At 34.1% G+C, this 25,447-nt stretch overlaps 1 protein-coding gene across 1 annotated transcript in view; it reads right to left on the bottom strand.

Moving 5' to 3' along the window:
* Positions 1-303: 303 nt before the first annotated feature.
* Positions 304-25,447, bottom strand: part of LOC136036613 (FERM domain-containing protein 5-like) — a 32,147-nt gene continuing 7,003 nt past the window's right edge. The window contains exon 2 of the mRNA XM_065718918.1: positions 304-1,154. Within this exon, the coding sequence (XP_065574990.1) occupies positions 972-1,154 (183 nt within the window). The 3' untranslated portion in view covers positions 304-971. The remainder of the gene's footprint in view (positions 1,155-25,447) is intronic.

The raw sequence follows: 25,447 nt of genomic DNA, 5'->3' as shown, positions 1-25,447 counted from the left end.
CTTATTTCCATGCTCTTTACGTTTTTTTAAATATTCTTTACATAATCTTACTTACATGCTCTTACATACTTTGCATACTCTTCACAAACTTTTTACGTTCAATGTTTTTTACAAACTCTTAATAATCTTTACATAGGCCTACTCTTTCATAGCCTATCCACTTCTACATACAAATACATACTCTTTACCAACTCTTTACAAGCTCTTAATTTTCTTTAAATACTATTACAGAAATTCTCGTTCCTACTTTACTTATTCTTTGCAAAGTCTTTATACTTTATACTTTATTGCATACATGCTCCCACATGCTTTACATATTCTTTACAAATTCCTATCCGTTTCCCATACTCTTTACAAACTCTTAATATTTTTTACCTTCTCTTTCATGCATGCTCCTAAATACAAACCATTCCCATACTCGTTACAAGCTTTTAATACTCTTTACTCACTCTTACATGCATAGTCCTATATACTTTACCTACTCTTTACAGATCCTTAATAGTTCCGATGCCCCTTAAAAGCTCTTAATGCTCCTGGCTTGCTCTTACATACATACTTCTACATACTTTACATATTCTTTAAAAATTCCTATCCGTTTCCCATACTCTTTACAAAGCCTTAATATTTTTCACCTTCTCTTTCATAATTACTCCTACATGCTTTACAAACTATTCCAACACTTGTTACAAGCTTTTAATATTCTTTACTCACTCTTACATGCATAGTCCTACATACTTTAACTACTCTGCACATATTCTTATTAGTTTCCAATGGCCCTTACAAACTCTAATTGCTCTTTGCATTCTCTTACATATATACTCCTGGATACTTTACAAACTATTTACAAGTTTTATCAGTTTCTCATACTCATTATCAGCTCTTAATGCTCTTTATATACTTTTACATACCCACTTCAGCTAATTTTACATACTCTTTACAACTATTATCAGTTTCTCACACTCTTAATCAAATTATTTTTCAAATACCTTGGTTCTAGAATCCTCAGCAATAGCAAAGTGAACAATAAACATTTTTCCTTCGTAGTTGAGCTTCGTTATTTCGCACCAACGGAAATGGTGCTGTTTGCGTCCTCCATGGAATGTCAAAACACCAGTATGGTTTACACCAAGGTATAGCTGATTGCCTGCTTGGTCCTAATAATAAAAAAGAAATTATTAAAAGGAGTGAATCACTCCTCTTATGGGTTGAGGAGTCGTTTGACGAAATTTGGAACTTCTGAAGTTTTTAGCACTTTTAAAAAGCTTCTTATTGTTCTAATTAAACAACCCTTGTGTTCCAGGAGTCACTCTTCAGTGAATTGAGACAATTTCTAACTTTAACGCAAAGAGTGAGGTATCGAGGGGGGGGGGGTTTCCTACTTCCCTACTTCCCACGAAAATATCATCTAGAGACAATAATGACGGTGAAAATTTACTCGGGGCAATTACCCATTGATTGACAATTAACCATAGAGTCGATACGATCACCCCTGAGAAAAACAAACGAATAAACACGCATCCGTGATCTTCCTTCTAGCAAAAATAGAAAATTCCACATTTTTGCATATACTGTAATGAGGGTGATATGCTGAGTCTGATAGTGTGATTTTCATTATGATTTGTTGACTTTTAAGGGGTGTTCCCCCCCTTTTTCGAAAATAGACAAACTTCTTCAGACTCACAGCCTTTGGTGGGCAACACTAAACTTAATTAAATTTGTGTATTTGGAATCAGCATAATGATCAAATTTTTTTATATCCATTGATATAAAAATTTCTGTTATTAAAGTTTCGGGTGCTATTGAGCCGCGTCACTCCTTACTTACAGTCGGTACCACGAACGATTTGACAGTTTTTATGTCTAAAGTCTCCCTAGAATTATTACGAAAAACTTTTCAAAATTATTTTTCGTTTTTAATCTTGTGACTCGATTTTCCATGCGTGCAAATTTTTACAGAACTTTTAAGCTAAAACTATTACAAGTTCAACATGAAGTTTAGCTGGATGACTGAGGAAGTATTTTTGAATTCATAGCTTTCAAACCATAGTCTCCATTCATTGAAGAAAACTAACATCTTTTCGTCAATGTCACCTTTAAGCTCAGCTTTGACTTAAAGCACAAGGCTGTACTCTTGATTTACATTTATTAAAATTTAATTTACATTCGATGAAAGATAACACATTTTTGATAAAATTACTCGAAAAATGAATTACAGGCAAAATATTAATTTAAATTCACTGGAAGAAAAACTTAAATGCCCCATCTAACATGACCTTCAACCCCACCTTTAACTTGAAAGGTGTCCTTTGATCCTGATCTATATTTATAAGAAAAACAAGGATATAGGACCAGTCACTTTTCAATGAGCTATAAAACATTCTTATAAGACCTTACGGTAGCTTGCTTGCTCAGGCAAAAAAAACAACAATAGGAAAAATCAAAATAAAAAAAAATTAGCTACCCATCAAACACATTATCTTTAATAAAGAAAAAACATTTTATTTTTGTTCTTCAAGGTAAGGGGCTCAAATTTTTCAGTCCATGGATTTTTGCCATGAAGTAAAAATAAATGTTATTTTTGCTGCCATTTTTAAGGAGTTGCGAGCTCATTATCAAAATTCATGAAAATTCGTTTTCGTATTAATTTTGCAAAGTTTATGTAATAGTTATCATTCGTGGATCACCATTAAATAAATTATTTTTCTTACTGGACAGTTTTTTTTTAATGTGTTGTTAAACTTCCGCCTACTATAGGCTGTAATTGTCTCTTTACTAGGTTGCAGCCACAACTGCAACCAGTCGCGCTGTTTCAGAGGTAGGGGGGTAGTTGTTCCTCCAATAATTTGGAGAAAAATTATTATATAGCCTATGCCCCTTGACTCTTGCGATGAATACCCTTCTTGTCAGCCAAATAAAATTTCGGAGCTACGCCCCTGACTGCAACCCTGGTTCTCTTGAGTATAATATAAACTAGATGAAAGAAATCATCTTTAAGGTAAAACTACTCAAAAAAGAATGCTAATAATAACAATTCCAGAACCGTCGGTAAATATAAGCAGGGGTTAATGGGTAGATCACCACCCAAAGGCAGTAGCGGTTTCAGGCCTCATAATCTGGGGGGCAATATACCTTAATAAGAGCCTAAAAATATAAAACAAAATAATTTTATGTCAGATTTCATAAAAACAGGGGAGGGGCATCTGCCCCCACATTCCCATACCTGCAACAGCAACTGCGTCAGAAGAGGAAAATTACGTGTATAGTACTTAATATTAGTTGAAGGTATTAACATATCTATATATATACTAGCTGTTGGGGTGGCGCTTCGCGCCACCCCAACACCTAGTTGGTGGGGGCGCTTCGCGCCCCCCCCAAGCCCCCCCGCGCGCGTAAGTCGTTACGCGCCATAATAGTTACGCGCCATTGTAGTTGTGTCCCTATGTCCCACCTGTGAATATAGATAGATATATATATATATGGTTTTAACTACGTAAAACTTGCGAATATACAACATTCTTTGCTGTCCCATTGTCTTTGCATATAAATAGATTGTCAGGTTTACCGACTCTTGAACATGCAACATATAATGGTCCATGGGAAAACAATCTGTATTCAGATCTATACCTCATGATTCTAATGATTGCCCTTGAGCTTTGTTGATGGTGATTGCTAATCGACCATTCCCTGTCCCGGTGTCCCGGTCGTCATTTACATCCCCCTGTTTCCCCCGGTGTCCCCGTTGTAGTTGTGTCCCTGTGTCCCGGTCGTCATTTATATTCCCTGTGTCCCGGTCGTCATTTGTATCCCGGTGTCCCGGTCTGTATATACATTCGTTTTTTAGTTTATTTTTTCTCCTTTATTTTTTTCCTTTTTTTTTTCTTTTTTAGCTTATTTAGATTTTTAGATTTTTTAGTTTTTTTATTAGTTTTTAGTTTTTTTTTCTTTTTAGTTTTTTTGTCCCGGTCGTCATTTATATCCCCCTGTTTCCCCCGGTGTCCCCGTTGTAGTTGTGTCCCTGTGTCCCGGTCGTCATTTATATTCCCTGTGTCCCGGTCGTCATTTGTATCCCGGTGTACCAGTCTGTATATACATTCGTTTTTTAGTTTTGTTTTTCTCCTTTATTTTTTTCCTTTTTTTTTCTTTTTTAGTTTATTTAGATTTTTAGATTTTTTAGTTTTTTTATTAGTTTTTAGTTTTTTTTTCTTTTTAGTTTTTTTGTAGTTTTTACCTTCTTTTTAGTTTTGTTAATTTTTTTTTTACTTGTGTCCTGGTCGTCATTTATACTCCCTGTGTCCCGGTGCTTTGTTGATTGCTAATCGAACATTCCTTTTGTCCTGGTCGCTTTCTCTTTGAGTGTCGTCATTTATTTTTTTCTTTTTTAGTTCTTTTAGTTTTTACCTTTTTTAGTTTTTTTAGTTTTTTACCTTTTTTTAGTTTTTTTAGTTTTTTTAGTTTTTTAGCTTTTTATTTTTTTTATTAGTTTTTAGTTTTTTTGTAGTTTTTGCCTTTTTTTTAGTTTTTTTAGTTTTTTAGCTTTTTTATTAGTTTTTAGTTTTTTTTGTAGTTTTTGCCTTTTTTTAGTTTTTTTAGTTTTTTAGCTTTTTTATTTTTTTTATTAGTTTTTAGTTTTTTTTGTAGTTTTTGCCTTTTTTTAGTTTTTTCAGTTTTGACGTCACCTGATCCAGTTTTTTCAGGTGACGTCACCTGATCCACGATCCACAGATCCACAGACAACTTATTTTTATATATATAGATAGTTTTTTTTTTTACTTATGTCCTGGTCGTCATTTATACTCCCTGTGTCCCGGTGCTTTGTTGATTGCTAATCGAACATACCTTTTGTCCTGGTCGCTTTCTCTTTAAGTGTCGTCATTTATTAGTTTTTTCCTTTTTTTTTTAGTTTTTTATTGGTTTTTACCTTTATTTTAGCTTATTTTTCAGTTTTTTCCTTTTTTTTAGTTTTTTTTTATTTTTTATTTTTTTTAGTTTTTTACCTTTTTTTAGTTTTTTTAGTTTTTTTAGTTTTTTTAGTTTTTTAGCTTTTTTACTTTTTTTATTAGTTTTTAGTTTTTTTTTGTAGTTTTTGCCTTTTTTTAGTTTTTTCAGTTTTTTTTTAGTTTTTTATTGGTTTTTACCTTTATAGTTTTTTTAGTTTTTTAGCTTTTTTATTTTTTTTATTAGTTTTTAGTTTTTTTTGTAGTTTTTGCCTTTTTTTAGTTTTTTCAGTTTTGACGTCACCTGATCCAGTTTTTTCAGGTGACGTCACCTGACACATCCATCCACACATCCATCCACACATCCACAGACAGACAACTTATTTTTATATATATAGATATATAAACTAGCTGTTGGAGTGGCGCTTCGCTAGTAATGACGTCATATGCAAACGCTCTTTTTACAAACAAACAGACATGCATACACACAGCTCGTTTTTATATAGATAGATAGATAGATAGATACAATACAAATTAACTGCGTAAAACTTGCGAATATACAACATTCTTCGCTGTCCAATTGTCCTTGCATATAAATAGATTGTCAGGTTTACTGACCCTCGAACATGCAACGTACAATTGTCCATGGGAAAAACAATCAGTATTAAGATCTATACCACATTTTTCTAATGATTGACCTTGAGCTTTGTTAATGGTGATTGCAAATGCTAATCGAATTGGGAATTGCAATCTTTTAAATTGAAAAAGCAGATCCGTTGGAATCATGGGAATGCGAGGAATAAGAACAGCCTCACCCTCAAAAGGCCCTGTCAAGATTGTGGCCTCTATTAGGTTTTCCATTGTTTTTTTACGGCAAGTCGCGTGCCATTGCAAAGCTTTGGTGGGTTGATATTTCTTAAAAGTATTATTGGTACGCCTATTTTTAGTTGTAGCACGTGTGGTGGAAACCCTGAAAGATCTATGGAATTTAAAAGTTCAGATGGATAATTAACCGCTTCATTTGGTTCCGAAACTGTGTCGACTGACTTGTAAAGGACTGCCTGGTCTCGAATCTTGGTCAAAACAATATTGTTGATTTCGTGGACGTCTATATTTTTGGGTGCGAGAATTGCTCTTTCACTTAGCCATTTATTATTTTTATAATTTTTTAGAATATTCGGAAATACTTTTTCAATCAATTCATTTTTGGACGTCACTAAATTACAGAAATCAGCAGGTAGTTGTATAAGTCCTGAAATTGAGTCTACTGGGAGCTTTCCGTTCCCAATTGCCAGCAATTGATCTGAAAATGTTTGACCAGAGTCATCGTTTTGCAATCGGACACGCATATTTGTAGTTAATTTTAATATTTTTACGTGTGCCCATAAATTAGAATTTTTCAGGCAAGCATTCATTTCGTCTGCAGGAGTTGATCTAGGTATTATAGGTAATGTTTGTCTGAAATCTCCCGCAAGCAATGTTAATGTGTTGCCAAAGGGTTTCGATTTCCCTCACAAATCTTTCAAGCATTGATCCAGAGCCTCGAGCGATTTTTTGTGTGCCATTGTGCACTCATCCCAAATAATAAGTTCGCATTGCTGCAATACTTTACCCATCCCAGATGATTTGGAAATATTGCACGTGGGAGTTTCTGTAGAATGCAAATTCAGAGGCAATTTCAAAGCGGAATGAGCAGTTCTTCCACCAGGCAGCAATGTTGCGGCTATTCCGGACGACGCAATTGCCAACGCTATATCATTTTTTGATCGAATTGATGCCAGAATCAGTTTTATCACAAACGTTTTACCAGTACCTCCTGGCGCATCCAAAAAGAAAATTTCTCCAACGTTGTTATCGACACAATGCATTATCGTATCATAAATGTCTTGCTTTCTTTTCTTACTTTCTCTATCAGCAGCAAGCCTGATTTCTTGCTGTTCTTGTGATTCCTCGGCACGCTTTCTTTTCTTACTTTCTCTATCAGCAGCAAGCCTGATTTCTTGCTGTTCTTGTGATTCCTCGGCACGCCTTCTTTTTTCACTTTCTCTTTTAGCAGCAAGTCTGCTTTCGCGTTGCTCTGGTAGTTCCTCGGCACGCTTTCTGTTCTTTCTTTCTCTATCAGCCTCAAGCCTGTTTCCTTGCTGTTCTTTTGATTCCTCGGCACGCTTTCTGTTCTTTCTTTCTCAATCAGCCTCAAGCCTGTTTCCTTGCTGTTCTTTTGATTCCTCGGCACGCTTTCTTTTCTGACTTTCTCTATCTGCAGCAAGTTTTTTGGCATAGACTCTTTGAGCATCTTCATCGGCTTTTGCCATTGTAAGTTCATCAGTCATTTTAAACTTAAACATTAATAGATTTCTACGTGAACATATATGTCTTAAATATCTTTAATGACGTCACCGTCATAGCAAAAATGACGACAACTAACTTCATGATTAAATATCTTTAATGACGTCACCTTCATAGCAAAAATGACGACAACTAACTTCATGACGTCAGTCGACACAGAAACATGACGTCACCTGACAGACAGACACTAAGACAGACAACTTATTTTTATATATATAGATATAGATGTCCCGGTGTCCCGGTCGTCATTTGTGTCCCGATCTTTAATTTCGTCAGTCGAAAAACATGACGTCAGTCGACACACAAACATGACACACAAAAATGTGGTATAGATCTTAATACTGATTGTTTTTCCCATGGACATTTGTACGTTGCATGTTCGAGGGTCGGTAAACCTGACAATCTATTTATATGCAAGGACAATTGGACAGCGAAGAATGTTGTATATTCGCAAGTTTTACGCAGTTAATTTGTATTGTATCTATCTATCTATCTATCTATATAAAAACGAGTTGTGTGTATGCATGTTTGTTTGTTTGTAAAAAGAGCGTTTGTATATGAGGTCATTATTAGTACATACGGCTTTGTATATGCACAGAGAATGGGAAAGCGAAGAATGTTGTATATTCGCAATTTTTACGTAGTTTGAAACACATATATAAATCTATCTATATTCACAGGTGGGACACAGGGACACAACTACAATGGCGCGTAACTAATATGGCGCGTAACGACTTACGCGCGCGGGGGGGCTTGGGGGGGGCTAAGCGCCCCACCAACTAGGTGTTGGGGTGGCGCGAAGCGCCACCCCAACAGCTAGTAAATATATATATATATATATATATATATATATATATATATATATATATATATATATATATATATATATATATATATATATATATATATATATATATATATATATATATATATATATATATATATATATATATATATATATATATATATATATATATATATATATATATATATATATATATATATATATATATATATATATATATATAAATAAGTTGTCTGTGTGTGTGTGTGTGTGTCGAGTAACGTCATGTTTGTGTGTCGACTTACCTCATGTTTGTCGACTGACCTCATTTTAAGGATTGAGCTGTATGCGTCATGAAGTTGTTTGTCGACTGACGTCATGTTTGTCAACTGATGAAATTACATACCGGGACACCGGGACACAAATGACGACTGGGACACACAGGGAATATAAATGACGACCGGGAACCTCAAAGAGAAATTACAAACTGGGACACCCGGACACAAATCACGACCGAGACAAGGGATTATAAATGGCGACCGGGACACAGGGATACAACTACAACGAGGACGCCGGGGGCACAGGCGGAAATATAAATGACGACCGGGACACAGGGATTGTTCGAATAGAAATTACAGACCGGGACACCGGGACACAAATGACGACCGGGACACCGGGACACAGGGAATATAAATGACGACCGGGACACTCAAAGAGAAATTACAAACTGGGACACCGGGACACAAATGACGACCGGGACACAGGGAATATAAATGACGACCGGGACACAGGGACAAATCATTAGAATAATGAGGTATAGATCTGAATACGGATTGTTTTTCCCATGGACAATTATATGTTGCATGTACAAGAGTCAGTAAACCTGACAATCTATTTATATGCATAGACAATGGGACAGCAAAGAATGTTGTATATTCGCATGTTTTACGTAGTTAAAAACATATATATATATATATATATATATATATATATATATATATATATATATATATATATATATATATATATATTTATATATATATATATCTATCTCTATTCACAGGTGGGACACAGGGACACAACTACAATGGCGCGTAACTAATATGGCGCGTAACGACTTACGCGCGCGGGGGGCTTGGGGGGGCGCGAAGCGCCCCACACAGCTAGTATACATATATATATATATATATATATATATATATATATATATATATATATATATATATATATATATATATATATATATATATATATATATATATATATATATATATATATATATATATGTATTGCATGCATCTTTAGTTAATTGATGTGAATTGCGTCTTTAGTTCAAGGACCCTTAACCCAAGCATAATTTCAGAAAAAGGTAATATCTAAAGCAATTAAATATTCTAACTTAAGAAAAGAACAAAAACTTCTTTCATCTAAAAATAAATATACATTTTTATTTTTAATAATTGTCAGAAATTTTGCGTAATGGACTTCAAAACAAGTTGTATAACTAGCGTTTTGACAAAAGCCGTCATAATCTACATCAACTTTCTCAGCGGAATTCTTCTATCAAACAGTTCGTGGTAACGAACTGTAGTAAAGAGCGACCCGGCTCAATAGTAACCAAAAGTCTAAAAAATGGAATTTTGGTACCAATAGCTACATCAAAAGAATTGCATTTTAATGCTGATTTTAAATATATAAGTTTTATCAAGTTTAGTCATACCCATCAAAAGTTACGAGCCTGAGTAAATTTGCGTTATTTTAGAAAATTGGGGGAAAAACCCCCTAAAAGTCACAGAATCTTAACGAAAATCACACTATCAGATTCAGCGTATTAGAGAACCCTACTGTAGAAGTTTCAAGCTCCTATCTATAAAAATGTGGAATTTTATATTTTTTGCCAGAAGGCAGATCACGGATGCGTGTTTATTTGTTGTTTTTTTTTGTTTTTGTTTTTTCCAGGGGTCATCGTATCGACCCAGTAGTCCTAGAATGTTGCAAGAGGGCTCATTCTAACGGAAATGAAAAGTTCTAGTGCCCTTTTTAAATGACCAAAAAAATTGGAGGGCACCTAGGCCCCCTCCCACGCTAATTATTTTCCCAAAGTCAACGTTTCAAAATTCTGAGATAGCCATTCTATTCAGCGTAGTCAAAAAACCTCATAACTATGTCTTTGGGGACGACTTACTCCCCCACAGTCCCCGTGGGAGGGGTTACAAGTTCAAAACTTTGTCCAGTGCTTACATATAGTAATGGTTATTGGGAAGTGTACAGGCGTTTTCAGGAGGATTTTTTTTATTGGAGACAGGGGTTGAGAAGAGGGGGATATGCTGGGGGAACTGTTCATCGAGGAATTTGTCAAGGGGGAAGAAATTTTCTATAAAGGGAGTGCAGGATTTGCTAGCATTACTTAAAAAAAAAACAATGAAAAAGTTTTTTTCACCTGGAAGTAAGCAGCAGCATTAAAACTTAAAACAAACAAAAATTATTTCCCTTATGAGGGGCTCACCTCCTCCTAATACCTCGCTCTTTACGCTAAAATATTTTTAGTATTTTCAACTATTTTTTCTGCGGCTTTTGTGATTCAGGGGTCATTCTTAATGAATTGGGACAAAATTTAAGCTTTAGTGTAAAGAGCGAGGTACTGACGAGGGGGCGAACCCCCTCATATATGTAATAAAAACATAATAATACAAAAGTTCTTTACGTAAGCTAATTTATAAGTTACGTATATCTTTTACTTATAAAAAGATTCGTAAAAAATTAAAAGTTCTAGTTGCCTTTTTAATTAACCGAAAATCGGAGGGCAACTAGGCTTCCTCCCCCACTCTTTTTTTCTCAAAATAATTCGATCAAAATTATGAGAAAGCCATTTAGCCAAAAAAAAAAAAAATATATACAAATTTCGTTTTAATTATTCCTCTGCGGAGAGCCAAAATCAAAACATGCATTGATTCAAAAACGTTCAAAACTTAAATAAAAAAAAAACAAGTTTTTTTTAAATGAAAGTAAGGAGCGACATTAAAACTTAAAACGAACAGAAATTACTCCGTATATGAAAGGGGCTTTTCCTTCTAAACGCCCCGCTCTTTACGCTAAAGTTTTTTTACTGTTTTAAAATGTAGAGTTAAGAGAAAGAGTCAAAATTAGCGTAAAGAGCGGGGGGTTGAGAAAGAAAAGCCCCTTTCATATTTAATTTTTTTTTAATTGTTTTTTTTTATTTAATCATATACAAAAATCATAGGAAAAGGTACAATTTACTGCTACTGAGGTTTATCCAGGGACCTTTTTATCATATAAAATTAAAAACAAGTTTTTTCAACTGAAAGTAAGGAGTAACGTTAAAACTTAAAACAAACAGTAGTTATTACGTGTATGAGGGGGTTCTCCACCTTGTCAATGCCTCGCTTTTTATGCTAGAGTTAGAGTTGTGCTTTAATTCTTTAAGAATGACCCCTGAATTGCAAAGGCCGTTTAATTAGAATATATAGCTATTTTGCAAATACTAACAAAACTTTAACGTAAAGAGTGGGGTATTGATGACGGGATGAACCCCCTCAGAGGCTATGCGTAATAATTACTCTTCGCTTTAAGTTTCAATGTTGCTCCTTATTTTCGGTTGTAAAAAGTATATGTTTAATTTCTGATACTTTTTTAAATAATGTTGGGATATTCGGCCCCCACTTCATGGAAAATTAACTTCCCCAATGAAAAATTCCTCCATGAAAAGATCCTCCCATATAACCTTCTCCCCCGGCCCCCCACCAGAAAAAAATTCTCTCCGATAATGTCTGTATACCTCCCAATAACCAATAATATATGTGAACAATGGGTAAAATTCACAACTTACAGCCCTTCCCCTGGGAGTCTGGGGAATTAAGTCATACTCAAAGACATAGCTAATAGATTTTTAAATGGTTAACTCAAAATTTTAATGGCTATCTCAAAATTTTAATCGGGTGACTTTGGAAAAAAATGGGTGTGGGAGGGGGCTAGTTGCCCTCCAATTTTTGGTCACGTAAAAAGGGCATTAGAACTTTTAATTTTCGTTCCAGTGAGGCCTATCGTGGTATTCTGGGACCACTGGGTCGATACCATTAGCCCTGGGAAGAAAATGTTAACAAACAAACAAAAAACAGATAAACACGCATCCGTGATCTTTCTTCTGGCAAAAAAAAATACAAAACACACAGATAGGAGCTTGAAACTTCTACAGTAGGGTTTCCTCATACGCTGAATCTGATAGTGTGATTTTCAGTAAGATTCTATGACTTTTAGGGGGTAAGGGATTCCACTTTTTCAAAAATGAGGCATATATTGTCAGGCTTATTATCAAGATTAAACTTGATAAAACTTATATATTTGAAATCAGCATAAATTTTTTTTTTAATAAATCTGTTGGCATCAAAATTTTGTTTTTTAGAGTTCCAGTTACCATTGAGCCGGGTCACTCCTTACTCACAGTTTGTTACCACGAACTTTTTGATAGTCCAGGTCACTATGTGATTAAGTTTGCCCATCTTTCCCTTCAAAGCATACTTAAGTAACTTACCCTTACCTACAGACACAGGCGTAACGAAATGATGGTGTTTTTACAAACCTCAATGGGAAAACTCGACCATCCCCATCCGTTCTATGGTTTTCCAGAGCATACTTGTACAAGCTTTCACATGGAACGAGTCCAAAGTCCATGAGGTTTTAGATATTTTTTTTTAAGCAAAGTTTGTGAAGAATGTGAGAAAAATTGTAAAAATTCTAGTTTTGTGAAAATCTAATCTGAGTGTCAAGTGTTGGATGGTCTCCATATATATATATATATATATATATATATATATATATATATATATATATATATATATATATATATATATATATATATATATATATATATATATATATATATATATATACTAGCTGTTGGGGTGGCGCTTCGCGCCACCCCAACACCTAGTTGGTGGGGGCGCTTCGCGCAGCCCCCCAAGCCCCCCCGCGCGCGTAAGTCGTTACGCGCCATAATAGTTACGCGCCATTGTAGTTGTGTCCCTATGTCCCACCTGTGAATATAGATAGATATATATATATATATATATATATATATATATATATATATATATATATATATATATATATATATATATATATATGGTTTTAACTACGTAAAACTTGCGAATATACAACATTCTTTGCTGTCCCATTGTCTTTGCATATAAATAGATTGTCAGGTTTACCGACTCTTGAACATGCAACATATAATGGTCCATGGGAAAACAATCTGTATTCAGATCTATACCTCATGATTCTAATGATTGCCCTTGAGCTTTGTTGATGGTGATTGCTAATCGACCATTCCCTGTCCCGGTGTCCCGGTCGTCATTTACATCCCCCTGTTTCCCCCGGTGTCCCCGTTGTAGTTGTGTCCCTGTGTCCCGGTCGTCATTTATATTCCCTGTGTCCCGGTCGTCATTTGTATCCCGGTGTCCCGGTCTGTATATACATTCGTTTTTTAGTTTTGTTTTTCTCCCTTTTTTTTCTTTTTTAGCTCTTTTTAGTTTATTTAGATTTTTAGATTTTTTAGTTTTTTTATTAGTTTTTAGTTTTTTTTTCTTTTTAGTTTTTTTGTAGTTTTTACCTTCTTTTTAGTTTTGTTAATTTTTTTTACTCCCTGTGTCCCGGTGCTTTGTTGATTGCTAATCGAACATTCCTTTTGTCCTGGTCGCTTTCTCTTTGAGTGTCGTCATTTATTTTTTTCTTTTTTAGTTCTTTTAGTTTTTACCTTTTTTAGTTTTTTTTAGTTTTTTAGATGACAATTTTTTTTAGTTTTCTCCTTTTTTTCTTTTTAGTTTTTTATTGGTTTTTACCTTTATGTTAGCTTATTTTTCAGTTTTTTCCTTTTTTTTTAGTTTTTTCCTTTTTTTTTATTTTTTTTTTATTTTTTATTTTTTTTAGTTTTTTACCTTTTTTTAGTTTTCTTAGTTTTTTTAGTTTTTTTTAGTTTTTTAGCTTTTTTACTTTTTTTTATTAGTTTTTAGTTTTTTTGTAGTTTTTGCCTTTTTTTAGTTTTTTCAGTTTTTTTTTAGTTTTTTATTGGTTTTTACCTTTATTTTAGCTTATTTTTCAGTTTTTTCCTTTTTTTAGTTTTTTTTAGTTTTTAGTTTTTTTAGTTTTTTACCTTTTTTTAGTTTTTTTAGTTTTTTTAGTTTTTTAGCTTTTTTATTTTTTTTATTAGTTTTTAGTTTTTTTTGTAGTTTTTGCCTTTTTTTTAGTTTTTTTAGTTTTTTAGCTTTTTTATTAGTTTTTAGTTTTTTTTGTAGTTTTTGCCTTTTTTTAGTTTTTTTAGTTTTTTAGCTTTTTTATTTTTTTTATTAGTTTTTAGTTTTTTTTGTAGTTTTTGCCTTTTTTTAGTTTTTTCAGTTTTGACGTCACCTGATCCAGTTTTTTCAGGTGACGTCACCTGATCCACGATCCACAGATCCACAGACAACTTATTTTTATATATATAGATAGTTTTTTTTTTTTACTTATGTCCTGGTCGTCATTTATACTCCCTGTGTCCCGTTGCTTTGTTGATTGCTAATCGAACATTCCTTTTGTCCTGGTCGCTTTCTCTTTGAGTGTCGTCATTTATTTTTTTCTTTTTTAGTTCTTTTAGTTTTTACCTTTTTTATTTTTTTTTAGTTTTTTAGATGAAAATTTTTTTTAGTTTTTTCCTTTTTTTCTTTTTAGTATTTTATTGGTTTTTACCTTTATTTTAGCTTATTTTTCAGTTTTTTCCTTTTTTTAGTTTTTTCTTATTTTATATTTTTTTTAGTTTTTTACCTTTTTTTAGTTTTTTTAGTTTTTTTAGTTTTTTAGCTTTTTTACTTTTTTTATTAGTTTTTAGTTTTTTTTTTGTAGTTTTTGCCTTTTTTTAGTTTTTTCAGTTTTTTTTTTAGTTTTTTATTGGTTTTTACCTTTATTTTAGCTTATTTTTCAGTTTTTTCCTTTTTTTTAGTTTTTTTTAGTTTTTAGTTTTTTAGTTTTTTACCTTTTTTTAGTTTTTTTAGTTTTTTTAGTTTTTTAGCTTTTTTATTTTTTTTATTAGTTTTTAGTTTTTTTTGTAGTTTTTGCCTTTTTTTTTAGTTTTTTTAGTTTTTTAGCTTTTTTATTAGTTTTTAGTTTTTTTTGTAGTTTTTGCCTTTTTTTTAGTTTTTTTTAGTTTTTTAGCTTTTTTATTTTTTTTATTAGTTTTTAGTTTTTCGTTTGATATCTCTTTTAAATTGTTTCTATATTTACTGAGTCTAAGAGACAAATATGTTTGTTAAACAAGAGTCCCTGAATCGCTTAATAAATATTTTTGTTTGTTTTGTTGATCCCTGTGATAAAGAATAGTTTACTTACAATTGAGGTTTGCAGTTGTTTGGTATAAAAGCGAAATAGAAAAGAAAGCAAAAAGAGAGATACAAATTAAATATACATTAGTGCCACATCATTATAAAATTTTGGTTAAAAAAGATGGAAAGAGTTTTTTAAATAACATATCTGAAAAGTAATTCAAGAGACCTGTATGCTTTTAGATTTCAGGTAATAAAAAAAGAAAGCTAGCAGGAGGTTGGATCGTATATTAACCGAGACGGAATTTTACAGATACACTTCTTCCTCATGTCTATTTCTGATAAGAAAAGCTCAAGAATAACTGAGTTGAGGGAGGAACACTTTAATTCTTTTGGGTTTTTTTCGTTTTTTTTTTTATGCGGGCATTTTTCTGGTTGCTGTGAAGAAGTGGAAAAGGTATAATCTTCATGGTGTTCAGAGATGGCTTAAGCTGCAAACCTTGTTATATGGACCTTGGGGTACACCCCCCTCCAAAAAAAATATATTCTAAATTTTGAAATTTTTTGCTATTCTCCCTTTCCTCTGCAAAAAAAAAAAAAAAAAATATGCTAATAAATTTTAAAAAGCAATGCACAATTTTTTCATGGGACAAAATAGGATCTTAGTCTTATATATATGCACAAAAGAAATCCCCTGTTCCTTTGGATATTAAATAAAAAAACAAGTTTTTTTAAATGAAAGTAAGGAGCAACATTAAAACTTAAAATGAACAGAAATTACTCCGTATACGAAAGAGGTTTTTCCTCCTCTACCCCCCGCTCTTTACGCTAAAGTTTGACTCTTTCTCTTAACTATATTTTTAAAACAGTAAGAAACTTTAGCGTAAAGAGCGGGGCATTGAGGAGGAAAATCCCCTTTCATATACGGAGTAATTTCTGTTCGTTTTAATGTTGCTTCTTACTTTCATTTAAAAAAAAACTTGTTTTTTTACTGAATTTCTTGGCGTTTTTGAATTAATGCAAATTTTGATCTTGGCTCTCCGCACATAAATAATTAAATAGAAATTTGATTATTCATTAATTGTAATTAATCGGAAGATTTTGAGAAAAAAGGAATGAGGGAGGAGGCCTAGTTGCCCTCCAAGATTTTGATTACTTAAAAAAGCAACTAGAACTTTCAATTTTTACAAACATTTTCATTGGTAAAAACATACGTAACTTACGAATTAACTTACTGAACGACCTTCTATATTTGTATGTTTTTATTGCGTATATGAGGGAGTTCAAACCTCATCGATACCTCGCTCTTAATACTAAAGCTTAGATTTTGTCCTAATTCCTCAAGAGTAAACTTCTACAATAAGATTCTCTGATACGCTGAATCTGATGGTGTCATTTTCGTTAAGATTGTATGACTTTTAGGGGGTGTTTTCCCCTATTTTCTAACATGAGGTAAATATTCTCAGGCTCGTAGCTTTTGATAGATTTAATCGATCTTGATGAGAATTATATATTTAAAATCTGCATTAAAATGCGATTCTTTTGACGTGACTATTGGTATCAATATTCCATTTTTTAGAGTTTCGGTTACTATTGAGCCGGGTCGCTCCTAACTACAGTTCGTTACTACGAACTGTTTGATAAGCATCACAGGTTTCAAAACTAAAAAACAGAAACTATATAAAAAAAATTAAATATTGGAACAAATTAAAACAAAAAGACAATAAATATAGAAAAATTTAAAATATCAAAGGACAATACATAAAAGTAAGTTAATAAAAAAGAAAAAAAGAAAACAAAAAAATATATGTAAAACTATACGTAATTTTTTTTCATGGGACAAAATATGGATGATTTGCACTCATCCTTGAGTATGAAGTGGAAATTGTCTGGAGGTGGGATGGATTAAGTTAGTCTATGTTAGAAAAGACTTTACGACACGATGCTCTGTTGGATGTCTTTTCACCGATGGGCTTGAAATTTATGGGACAAGTACCTTCGGCAAATGGGACATGAAAACAATAATTTTTAAAGGCTGACGTTTCTTCTCGTACACTTACAGAAAATATTCAATTTTGCTTGAAACTTGTGGGGCAAGTACCTTAGGCAAAGAGGGCAAAATAAAAGAATTATCAGTGGTGTAAGCCAGTTTTCGTCCCACCTGTCTTCCTCCAAAAAATGTCTTGATTTTGACATTTGGTAGCCCCATAGCTACAGTGAAGAAGACTTTGTTAAAGAGATCTTATAATGCTGTTCCTTTGGATATAAGCATCACAGGTTTCAAAATTTAAAAAAGGAAACTATAAAAAATTAAATATCGGAACAAATATAAAAAAACGAAAAAAATCAATCAATATAGACAAATGAAGAAAAACAAAGGACAATACGTCAAAGGAAGTATATTAAAAAGAAGAAAAATAAAAGAAAACATAACATTTATAAATTTATAACAGAAACCATATTGCCTTTTGAACAGATCCAAACGAAATGATGTTTCAAAAGATAAAGATTCCCGAATTATGAAACTTCGAATTCTACCAGAGCCTAGATTATGAAGGCTGGTGGTGAGAAAACTACTTTGGTAGAGTTTTCTTGATATTAGATTTTTCAATCCTATGCCGTCAATTACAACCTTACCAATTTAAAACTCTTCTAGTGCGGACTTCCGACAACCACTCTAAAGTCTACCATCCGTTGATTTAGCAGCCTCACTGCTGCTTCCGTTGCATGTTGGCCTCTTTTTAACTGGGGTTACTTATGATTCACTGAATGAGTGAAAGTATACATTGAGTCCCTTTACCCCCCCTAACAACAAGCTTATAAGCTCTGGTCATCTTTTCTCGTTGATAGGCCTAATGCTTCCTTTTTGTATGGGTTTGAAACTATGAAACATTTGTTTCCATCCGGGTAATCGAGAATAGCCTGTAGGCGAGAATAGCTTGTAGGCGAGAATCGCATAGTACGTTCAAAATAAGGTCAAATGGATTAAAGTAGTGAGTCCCAGCCGATTCCGGGCCTTGCCTCACCTAGGCATTTCAAAATTCTGATGCTCCCCTCATTATATTAAAGTTTTGTTATTCAAAATTTTACGTGTGTTCCCCTGAAGTCAGATTAAAAGGTAATTAACTTGGCATTTTTTTGGGGGGGGTCGTCCTCCAGGTATATTTTATACTCATAAAAATATTGTCTGAAGATATTTTACATAATGTACTAGCTGTTGGGGTGGCACTTCGTGCCCCCCAAGCCCCCCCGTGCGCGTAAGTCGTTACGCGCCATATTAGTTACGCGCCATTGTAGTTGTGTCCCTGTGTCCCACCTGTGAATATAGATAGATATATATATGTTTTTAACTATGTAAAACTTGCCAATATACAACATTCTTCGCTGTCCCATTGTCTGTGCACATATGTAGATTGTCAGGTTTATCGACTCTTGAACATGCAACATATAATTGTCCATGGGAAAAACAGTCCGTATTCAGATCTATACCTCATTATTCTAATGATTGTCCTTGAGCTTTGTTGATGGTAATTACTAATCGAACATTCCCTGTGTCTCCGTCGTCATTTATATATCCCCCTGTGCCCTCTGGCGTCCATGTTGTAGTTGTGTCCCTGTGTCCCGGTCGTCGTTTATATTCCCTGTGTCCCGGTCGTCATTTGAGTCACGGTGTCCCAGTCTGTAATTTCTCTTTGAGTGTCCCGGTCGTCATTTACATTCCCTATGTCCCGGTTTCCCGGTCGTCATTTGTGTCCCGGTGTCCCGGTCTGTAATTTCTCTTTGAATTTCCCGGTCGTCATTTATATTTCCTGTGTCCCGGTCGTCATTTGTGTCCCGGTCTGTAATTTCGTCAGTCGACAAACATGACGTCAGTCGACAAACAACTTCATGACGACATACAGCTCAATCCTTATAATGACGTCAGTCGACAAACATGACGTCAGTCGACACACAAACATGACGTCAGTCAACAGACAAACAACTTATTTTCATATATATAGATAACGTCATTGCAATACTATCATGTCTCTTTTTTGTTCTTTAAAAGCATTTGAATGTGACGTCATTCACATGAAAAAGGTTTTTTTTCAAAATTAAGGCTTTAAAGTTTAGTCGGTCGAAGGGTGCAAGTTCCGCCCATGACCCACCAAAATATTGCCATGCCTCACTGGTAGGGCCTGCGCAACGGTGGGAATCACGTGGTTAAAAATTTGTCATGGGTAATATTACTTGTTTTAGATGCCCATTATAGGTCAAGAAACATTTTTTTTTTCTTCTGAAGGCAAATTACTCTGGCTATTCAATAAATCGTAAAAAATTGAAAATTTCATGATATAAAAAAAGATTCGTTGGAGCGAACAAAAGATACATGTGGTATTTTAAAAGTAATAACATTTACTGGGTGTCTAAGACTAAAAAACAAGATTTTTGGCAAAAACTTATTATTCTGAAAAGTCTCCATGGATCTTTCAATCAACTTCTTGTTAAAAAAAAATTATTCTAGGGACATACATTTTCAAAACTTTGCGACACTGGCAGCCACCGCATTTAATTGATAAAGAAGAAACATTTAGGTCCAATGTAGCCCCAGTGTGGCCTAAAGTAGCCACAGCATTTTATTGATAAAGAAGAAAGATTAAGGTACGATATGGCCCTGAGGGGCACGATATGTTACTATGAAAAAAGACAAAAAACGAGATTCAAAAGCCCCATGACCTAAGACATAAAGATTAAAAACAGTTGTAAACTAAAATTTAAAAAAAGTTCCAAACTTACAAAATTAAACACGCAACAAATGAGTCGAAGTCAAAGCACGTACAGGATTTTTTGGAAGATAAGCATTTTTGAAATTTTTTATGACTACTTATGTGTGTTTTAGCAACTATTTTAAATTTAACGATACAATTTTCTTAGATTTTGATTTTAAGGTTATTGTATATTTTAATATTCCTTTTTGTTGAATTGTTCTATAATCCTCTATTTCCATAAAGGAATTAGAAGGGTTTGAGCTCATGCTATTATCTATATTAAGAAGATTACTGACGAATTTACATACTCAGAATATTACAGCATCTGATAATAAACAACAATTTGAATTGTTAAGACAATTATAGACATCCATTGTTTAGACTTTCAACTCAGAAGATTAAAACATTTGTGGTAACAACAATTATAATTGTATTAGAAGTTACAATCTCCATTTTCTTGGGTAAGAAGAACAATTTCACTCAGTAGATCCTCTCTTCAGAAACTTTTAAATCAGCTTATAACCTTCGATAATAAGGGTTATATAAATAAAAGCTTTTTAAAAGCATTATTCTAAAATGATATGTAATAGAAACTATGCCATAAACAACTCAATTACGAAACTACAGTACAGGTAACTATTTGATTAAAATTGTTTTATTAAAGCTATAAAACTGTGGGTTCTAATGTGCTGAATGGGAAATATATTAAATTACCCAGAATCTGTACTATCAAGAAGTACATCAAGAGACAATATCTGGTATATCTATTAGAAATTAACTATGCAAAAACTAGTCTAGAAAACAATTCTAGATTTGCTCTCCCTTCTTCTATAGATCAATTGTCTTGCGAAGCGATTCTTCAAAAAGCCGGAGAAATTTAATGCATTTTAAGATCTAGAAATTATATATAAAAGGATGTTACGAGTTTCTTAAGAAACCGAAGACATAATTTTCTCAATGGACTTTACTAATTCCCTTTGCCAAGGAAATGTTAGCCTAGAAGGTAAAATGTCCATCGCATTAATCAGTGTCTTGTGATTTTTAGAAAAACAGTTGAAAAGAAAAAGTAATTTCATGGAAATTTAAAGGATTAGACCAGACACATCAAATTAAACTTTGCGGATTAGAATCGAAAGAGGTCTTCTACATTTCGACAGACCTGACTATAGACGTTGTCTATTCTTTTTTTTTCCACTGTTGATTGATAATTAACCACTATTGATAATTTTAGGCTAGAGTGAGTTGAATTTTAGCCTTTTGGGGGCTGTTCAAAGCCTGAAGTGTGACAGAAAATAAATGAAAGATCTATGGAATTTAAAAATTCAGATGGATAATTAACCGCTTCATTTGGTTCCAAAACTGTGTCGACTGACTTGTAAAGGACTGCCTGGTCTCGAATCTTGGTCAAAACAATATTGTTGATTTCGTGGACGTCTATATTTTTGGGTGCGAGAATCGCTCTTTCACTTAGCCAGTTATTATTTTTATAATTTTTTAGAATATTCGGAAATACTTTTTCAATTAATTCATTTTTGGACGTCACTAAATTACAGAAATCAGCAGGTAGTTGTATACGTCCTGAAATTGAGTCTACTGGGAGCTTTTCGTTTCCAATTGCCAGCAATTGATCTGAAAATGTTTGACCAGAGTCATCATTTTGCAATCGGACACACATATTTGTAGTTAATTTTAATATTTTTACGTGTGCCCATAAATTAAAAATTTTTCAGGCAAGCATTCATTTCGTCTGCAGGAGTTGATCTAGGTATTATAGGTAATGTTTGCCTGAAATCTTCCGCAAGCAATATTAATGTGCTGCCAAAGGGTTTCGACTTCCCTTTCAAATCTTTCAAGCATTGATCCAGAGCCTCGAGCGATTTTTTGTGTGCCATTGTGCACTCATCCCAAATAATAAGTTTGCATGCTGCAATACTTTACCCATCCCAGATGATTTGGAAATATTGCACGTGGGAGTTTCTGTAGAATGCAAATTCAGAGGCAATTTCATAGCGGAATGAGCAGTTCTTCCACCAGGCAGCAATGTTGCGGCTATTCCGGACGACGCAATTGCCAACGCTATATCATTTTTTGATCGAATTGATGCCAAAATCAGTTTTATCACAAACGTTTTACCAGTACCTCCTGGCGCATCCAAAAAGAAAATTTCTCCAACGTTGTTATCGACACAATGCATTATCGTATCATAAATGTCTTTTTGTTCCGACGTTAACTTGGAAATGTTTTTTTGTACATACGAAAATAGATCACTCGTAATAGATCACATCCAATTCTACACATGTTGAAACAGCAGCGATACGGTTAGGTGAAGGCATTCCCAAATCCTGAAGAGGTTTGTTTGCCATACGTACGCACAAATCTTCTATAATAACTAAAGTGTAGTTATAAATTTCTGATGTAAAATCAAAAGTCATATCTGACGTCTCTAACTGTTTTCGATGGAGTATATCTTCGGACATTTTTGACTTATATTTTTCCCATAACTCTGTAGGAGCTGATGGAGAGCAAGTTGTTAAAATGATGCCAAACAATGCACGAATTTGACTTGGGGTTGACGTTTCGCACGCGTCATTGATGCAGTTATCCCAGTGTTGGTCATTCTCCAATAAATTCAGAGCTTGGCATGCACTACGGTAAGTGTCATGTATAGTACCGTTTAAAGTTCTCAAATACTCAAAGGATGTCGGACCGGGTACATTCACCAAAAGCAGGCGTAGAAAGAAGCATTCATGTTAATTGGGGTGAACGGTGTAGAGTCTTCCTATCGTGGTATCTTTGAAGATGGTAGGTTGGCCGTCGACTGACTTACCCTGTTTTCGACGTTCAAATACTTTATTTTTAGTATTTCACGTGTAATACGAAGGCACTTCAGTATACAGCAGTTTTTTTGCAAAAGAATCATTTTTGCAAAGCGAAAAAAAAGTTGTTAATGTTGTATCCGGTGGATTCAGGGCTCTTTGTTGCACGTTGGTTTCCGTGAAATAAACACGTTGACCATTCTGTAAATGTACCGCTAAGTGAACAACAGCTGGACTACGTTCATGTATCGGAAATAAAAGAATTCGCCAAACAGCTTCATTACTGCTTATGTATATTCCAGGCTGATATTGTACGATTTCGTCGAAATCTTTGATTTCGGGCTGCAAGCCAAAAACTGCCATGTCACTGCCTTTGTTGACGTATTTACATATGTATTTGATTGCCTTTACGGAGTTACAGTATTCAACGTTTATGTGTGCATTAAATGTTTTTGATAATAATGGGGAATATGGAACAACCCACTGGTTATCTACTTCGATGGTGGTACCGTTACGCTTCTTTATTATTGCTGTTTTACCGCCATCTTCAGTAGATCTTCTTCTATATTGTGGGTAACCATCATTCCCAGTAATTGTGTTTGATACTAAAAGTCGAGGATATTGCTTTGTGCACCTTCCTTTGGCCCATGCATGGTGAATTTTCGTTCAGTGCACCGCAAGGTCCATGTATCATATTTTTTACAATAATATCAAGTAACCCCTTATCGACATTTTTATCAGGTATTTCAGCGGAAATCACATCATCAATTTCGTTCGAAGTAATTTTTTTATGTAGCCAGATTAGTATATGTGCGTGCGGCAAACCTCGTTCTTGCCATTCCACTGAGTACATCCAGCATCGCACTGACCCAAACACTTCAAGTTTTACTATGTAGTTTATCAGTGATTTCAACTTTTGCCGGAAGACACGGGCTTTAATGTCATGTCTATGAACCGCCGATTGTCCTTGAAGTAAAAGCTGCAGTATCTCGTCCCAAGATTGATTACATGTAAATGTAATAAATAAATCTGGACGACCATAGAGACGAACATACGCAATAGTATCTTGAGCATATTCATGCATATGACGGGGACTGCCAGCATATGACGAAGGTAAAATTGTTAATCTTCCAACGTTTGTGGTATTACCGTCATTTATAACTGCATCTCGCAAAGGAATGTATTGTTCAGAGCGGAGCTTGGTCTGATTCAGGCGGATATATAGCAAACGTTCTGATTCAATTTTAGCATACATATCAACGACGAATTGGTGAAACAATTCACGGCATTTTAAAATATAATTTTCTTCATCCTGCCGAACCATTAGTCTATAGGAATAATAATGCATTGCACTGCATTTCTTATTCATTTCTTTGTTAGTGGCTGGATTCATCAATTTAATATTAAAGTGATAGCCCTCGGCTCCATCCCAAAAAATGATAGGATATTGTAGGGCATCGTAGCATCGATGAGTTTCAGCAATTCTTAACAACTGAGCGTTTCGCTTATGAAGAATAATATCTCGAGGTAAAAACTGATCACCGACCATAACGATTGCGACTTCGTCGATAGTTGGAGCATTATATCTACGCACATGTTGGCCAGGAGGCGTTTTGTCAGCGGAAATAACAATTTTATGCGTATCAGTAGGCATCAAATCGATGGCTGTTTTGAACAGACACACTAAATTATTATTTTCGTGGAAAAGATGTTGCAATTGGGAAACGATTGTCCTTTCAACGTTGGGAGAAATTTCGCAACGTGCATTCAATTCAGAATTTCTATCACTGATGAAGTACAATTGTAAAAATTTATGATTCTCGCCTGAGAATGGTAGAAGGGACCCTGCTCTATGATAAATTTGCCCTTTTACTTTGAAAGTAGACATAAATTGATCTGGATTTTCGATTTGGGCTCCAAACAACGTCATTTGGAAACATGAGTTGTATTTTCTGATTTTTGACAAAAAACGCTTAGATTCTGACGTAGTTCCAGTAAGGAAATTCTTCAATGGCTCTGGTGGTGCAGCCAATAGAGGAAGTTTAACTTTTCCTGAGGCGCAACACATTCCCATTGTTTCACCATTGAATTTCAAGGCCTGGCAATAGGGACAAATTTTAGACATTGTCCCGATTTGAACACATCTACTCAAGCTATAATCATCGACTGGGCTGTACCTGAATGCCAGGCGATAACTTTCAGGTTGCTCTGATTCCTCGGCACGCTTTCTTTTCTTACTTTCTCTATCAGCAGCAAGCCTGGTTTCTTGCTGTTCTTGTGATTCCTCGGCATGCCTTCTTTTTTCACTTTGACTTTTAGCAGCAAGTCTGCTTTCGCGTTGCTCTGGTAGTTCCGCGGCACGCTTTCTGTTCTTTCTTTCTCTATCAACCTCAAGCCTGTTTCCTTGCTGTTCTTTTGATTCCTCGGCACGCTTTCTGTTCTTTCTTTCTCTATCAGCCTCAAGCCTGTTTCCTTGCTGTTCTTTTGATTCCTCGGCACGCTTTCTTTTCTGA

The sequence above is a fragment of the Artemia franciscana genome, chromosome 15 (assembly GCF_032884065.1).
Source record: "Artemia franciscana chromosome 15, ASM3288406v1, whole genome shotgun sequence".
NCBI lineage: Eukaryota > Metazoa > Arthropoda > Branchiopoda > Anostraca > Artemiidae > Artemia > Artemia franciscana.
This window is presented reverse-complemented; position numbering and strand designations above follow the sequence as displayed.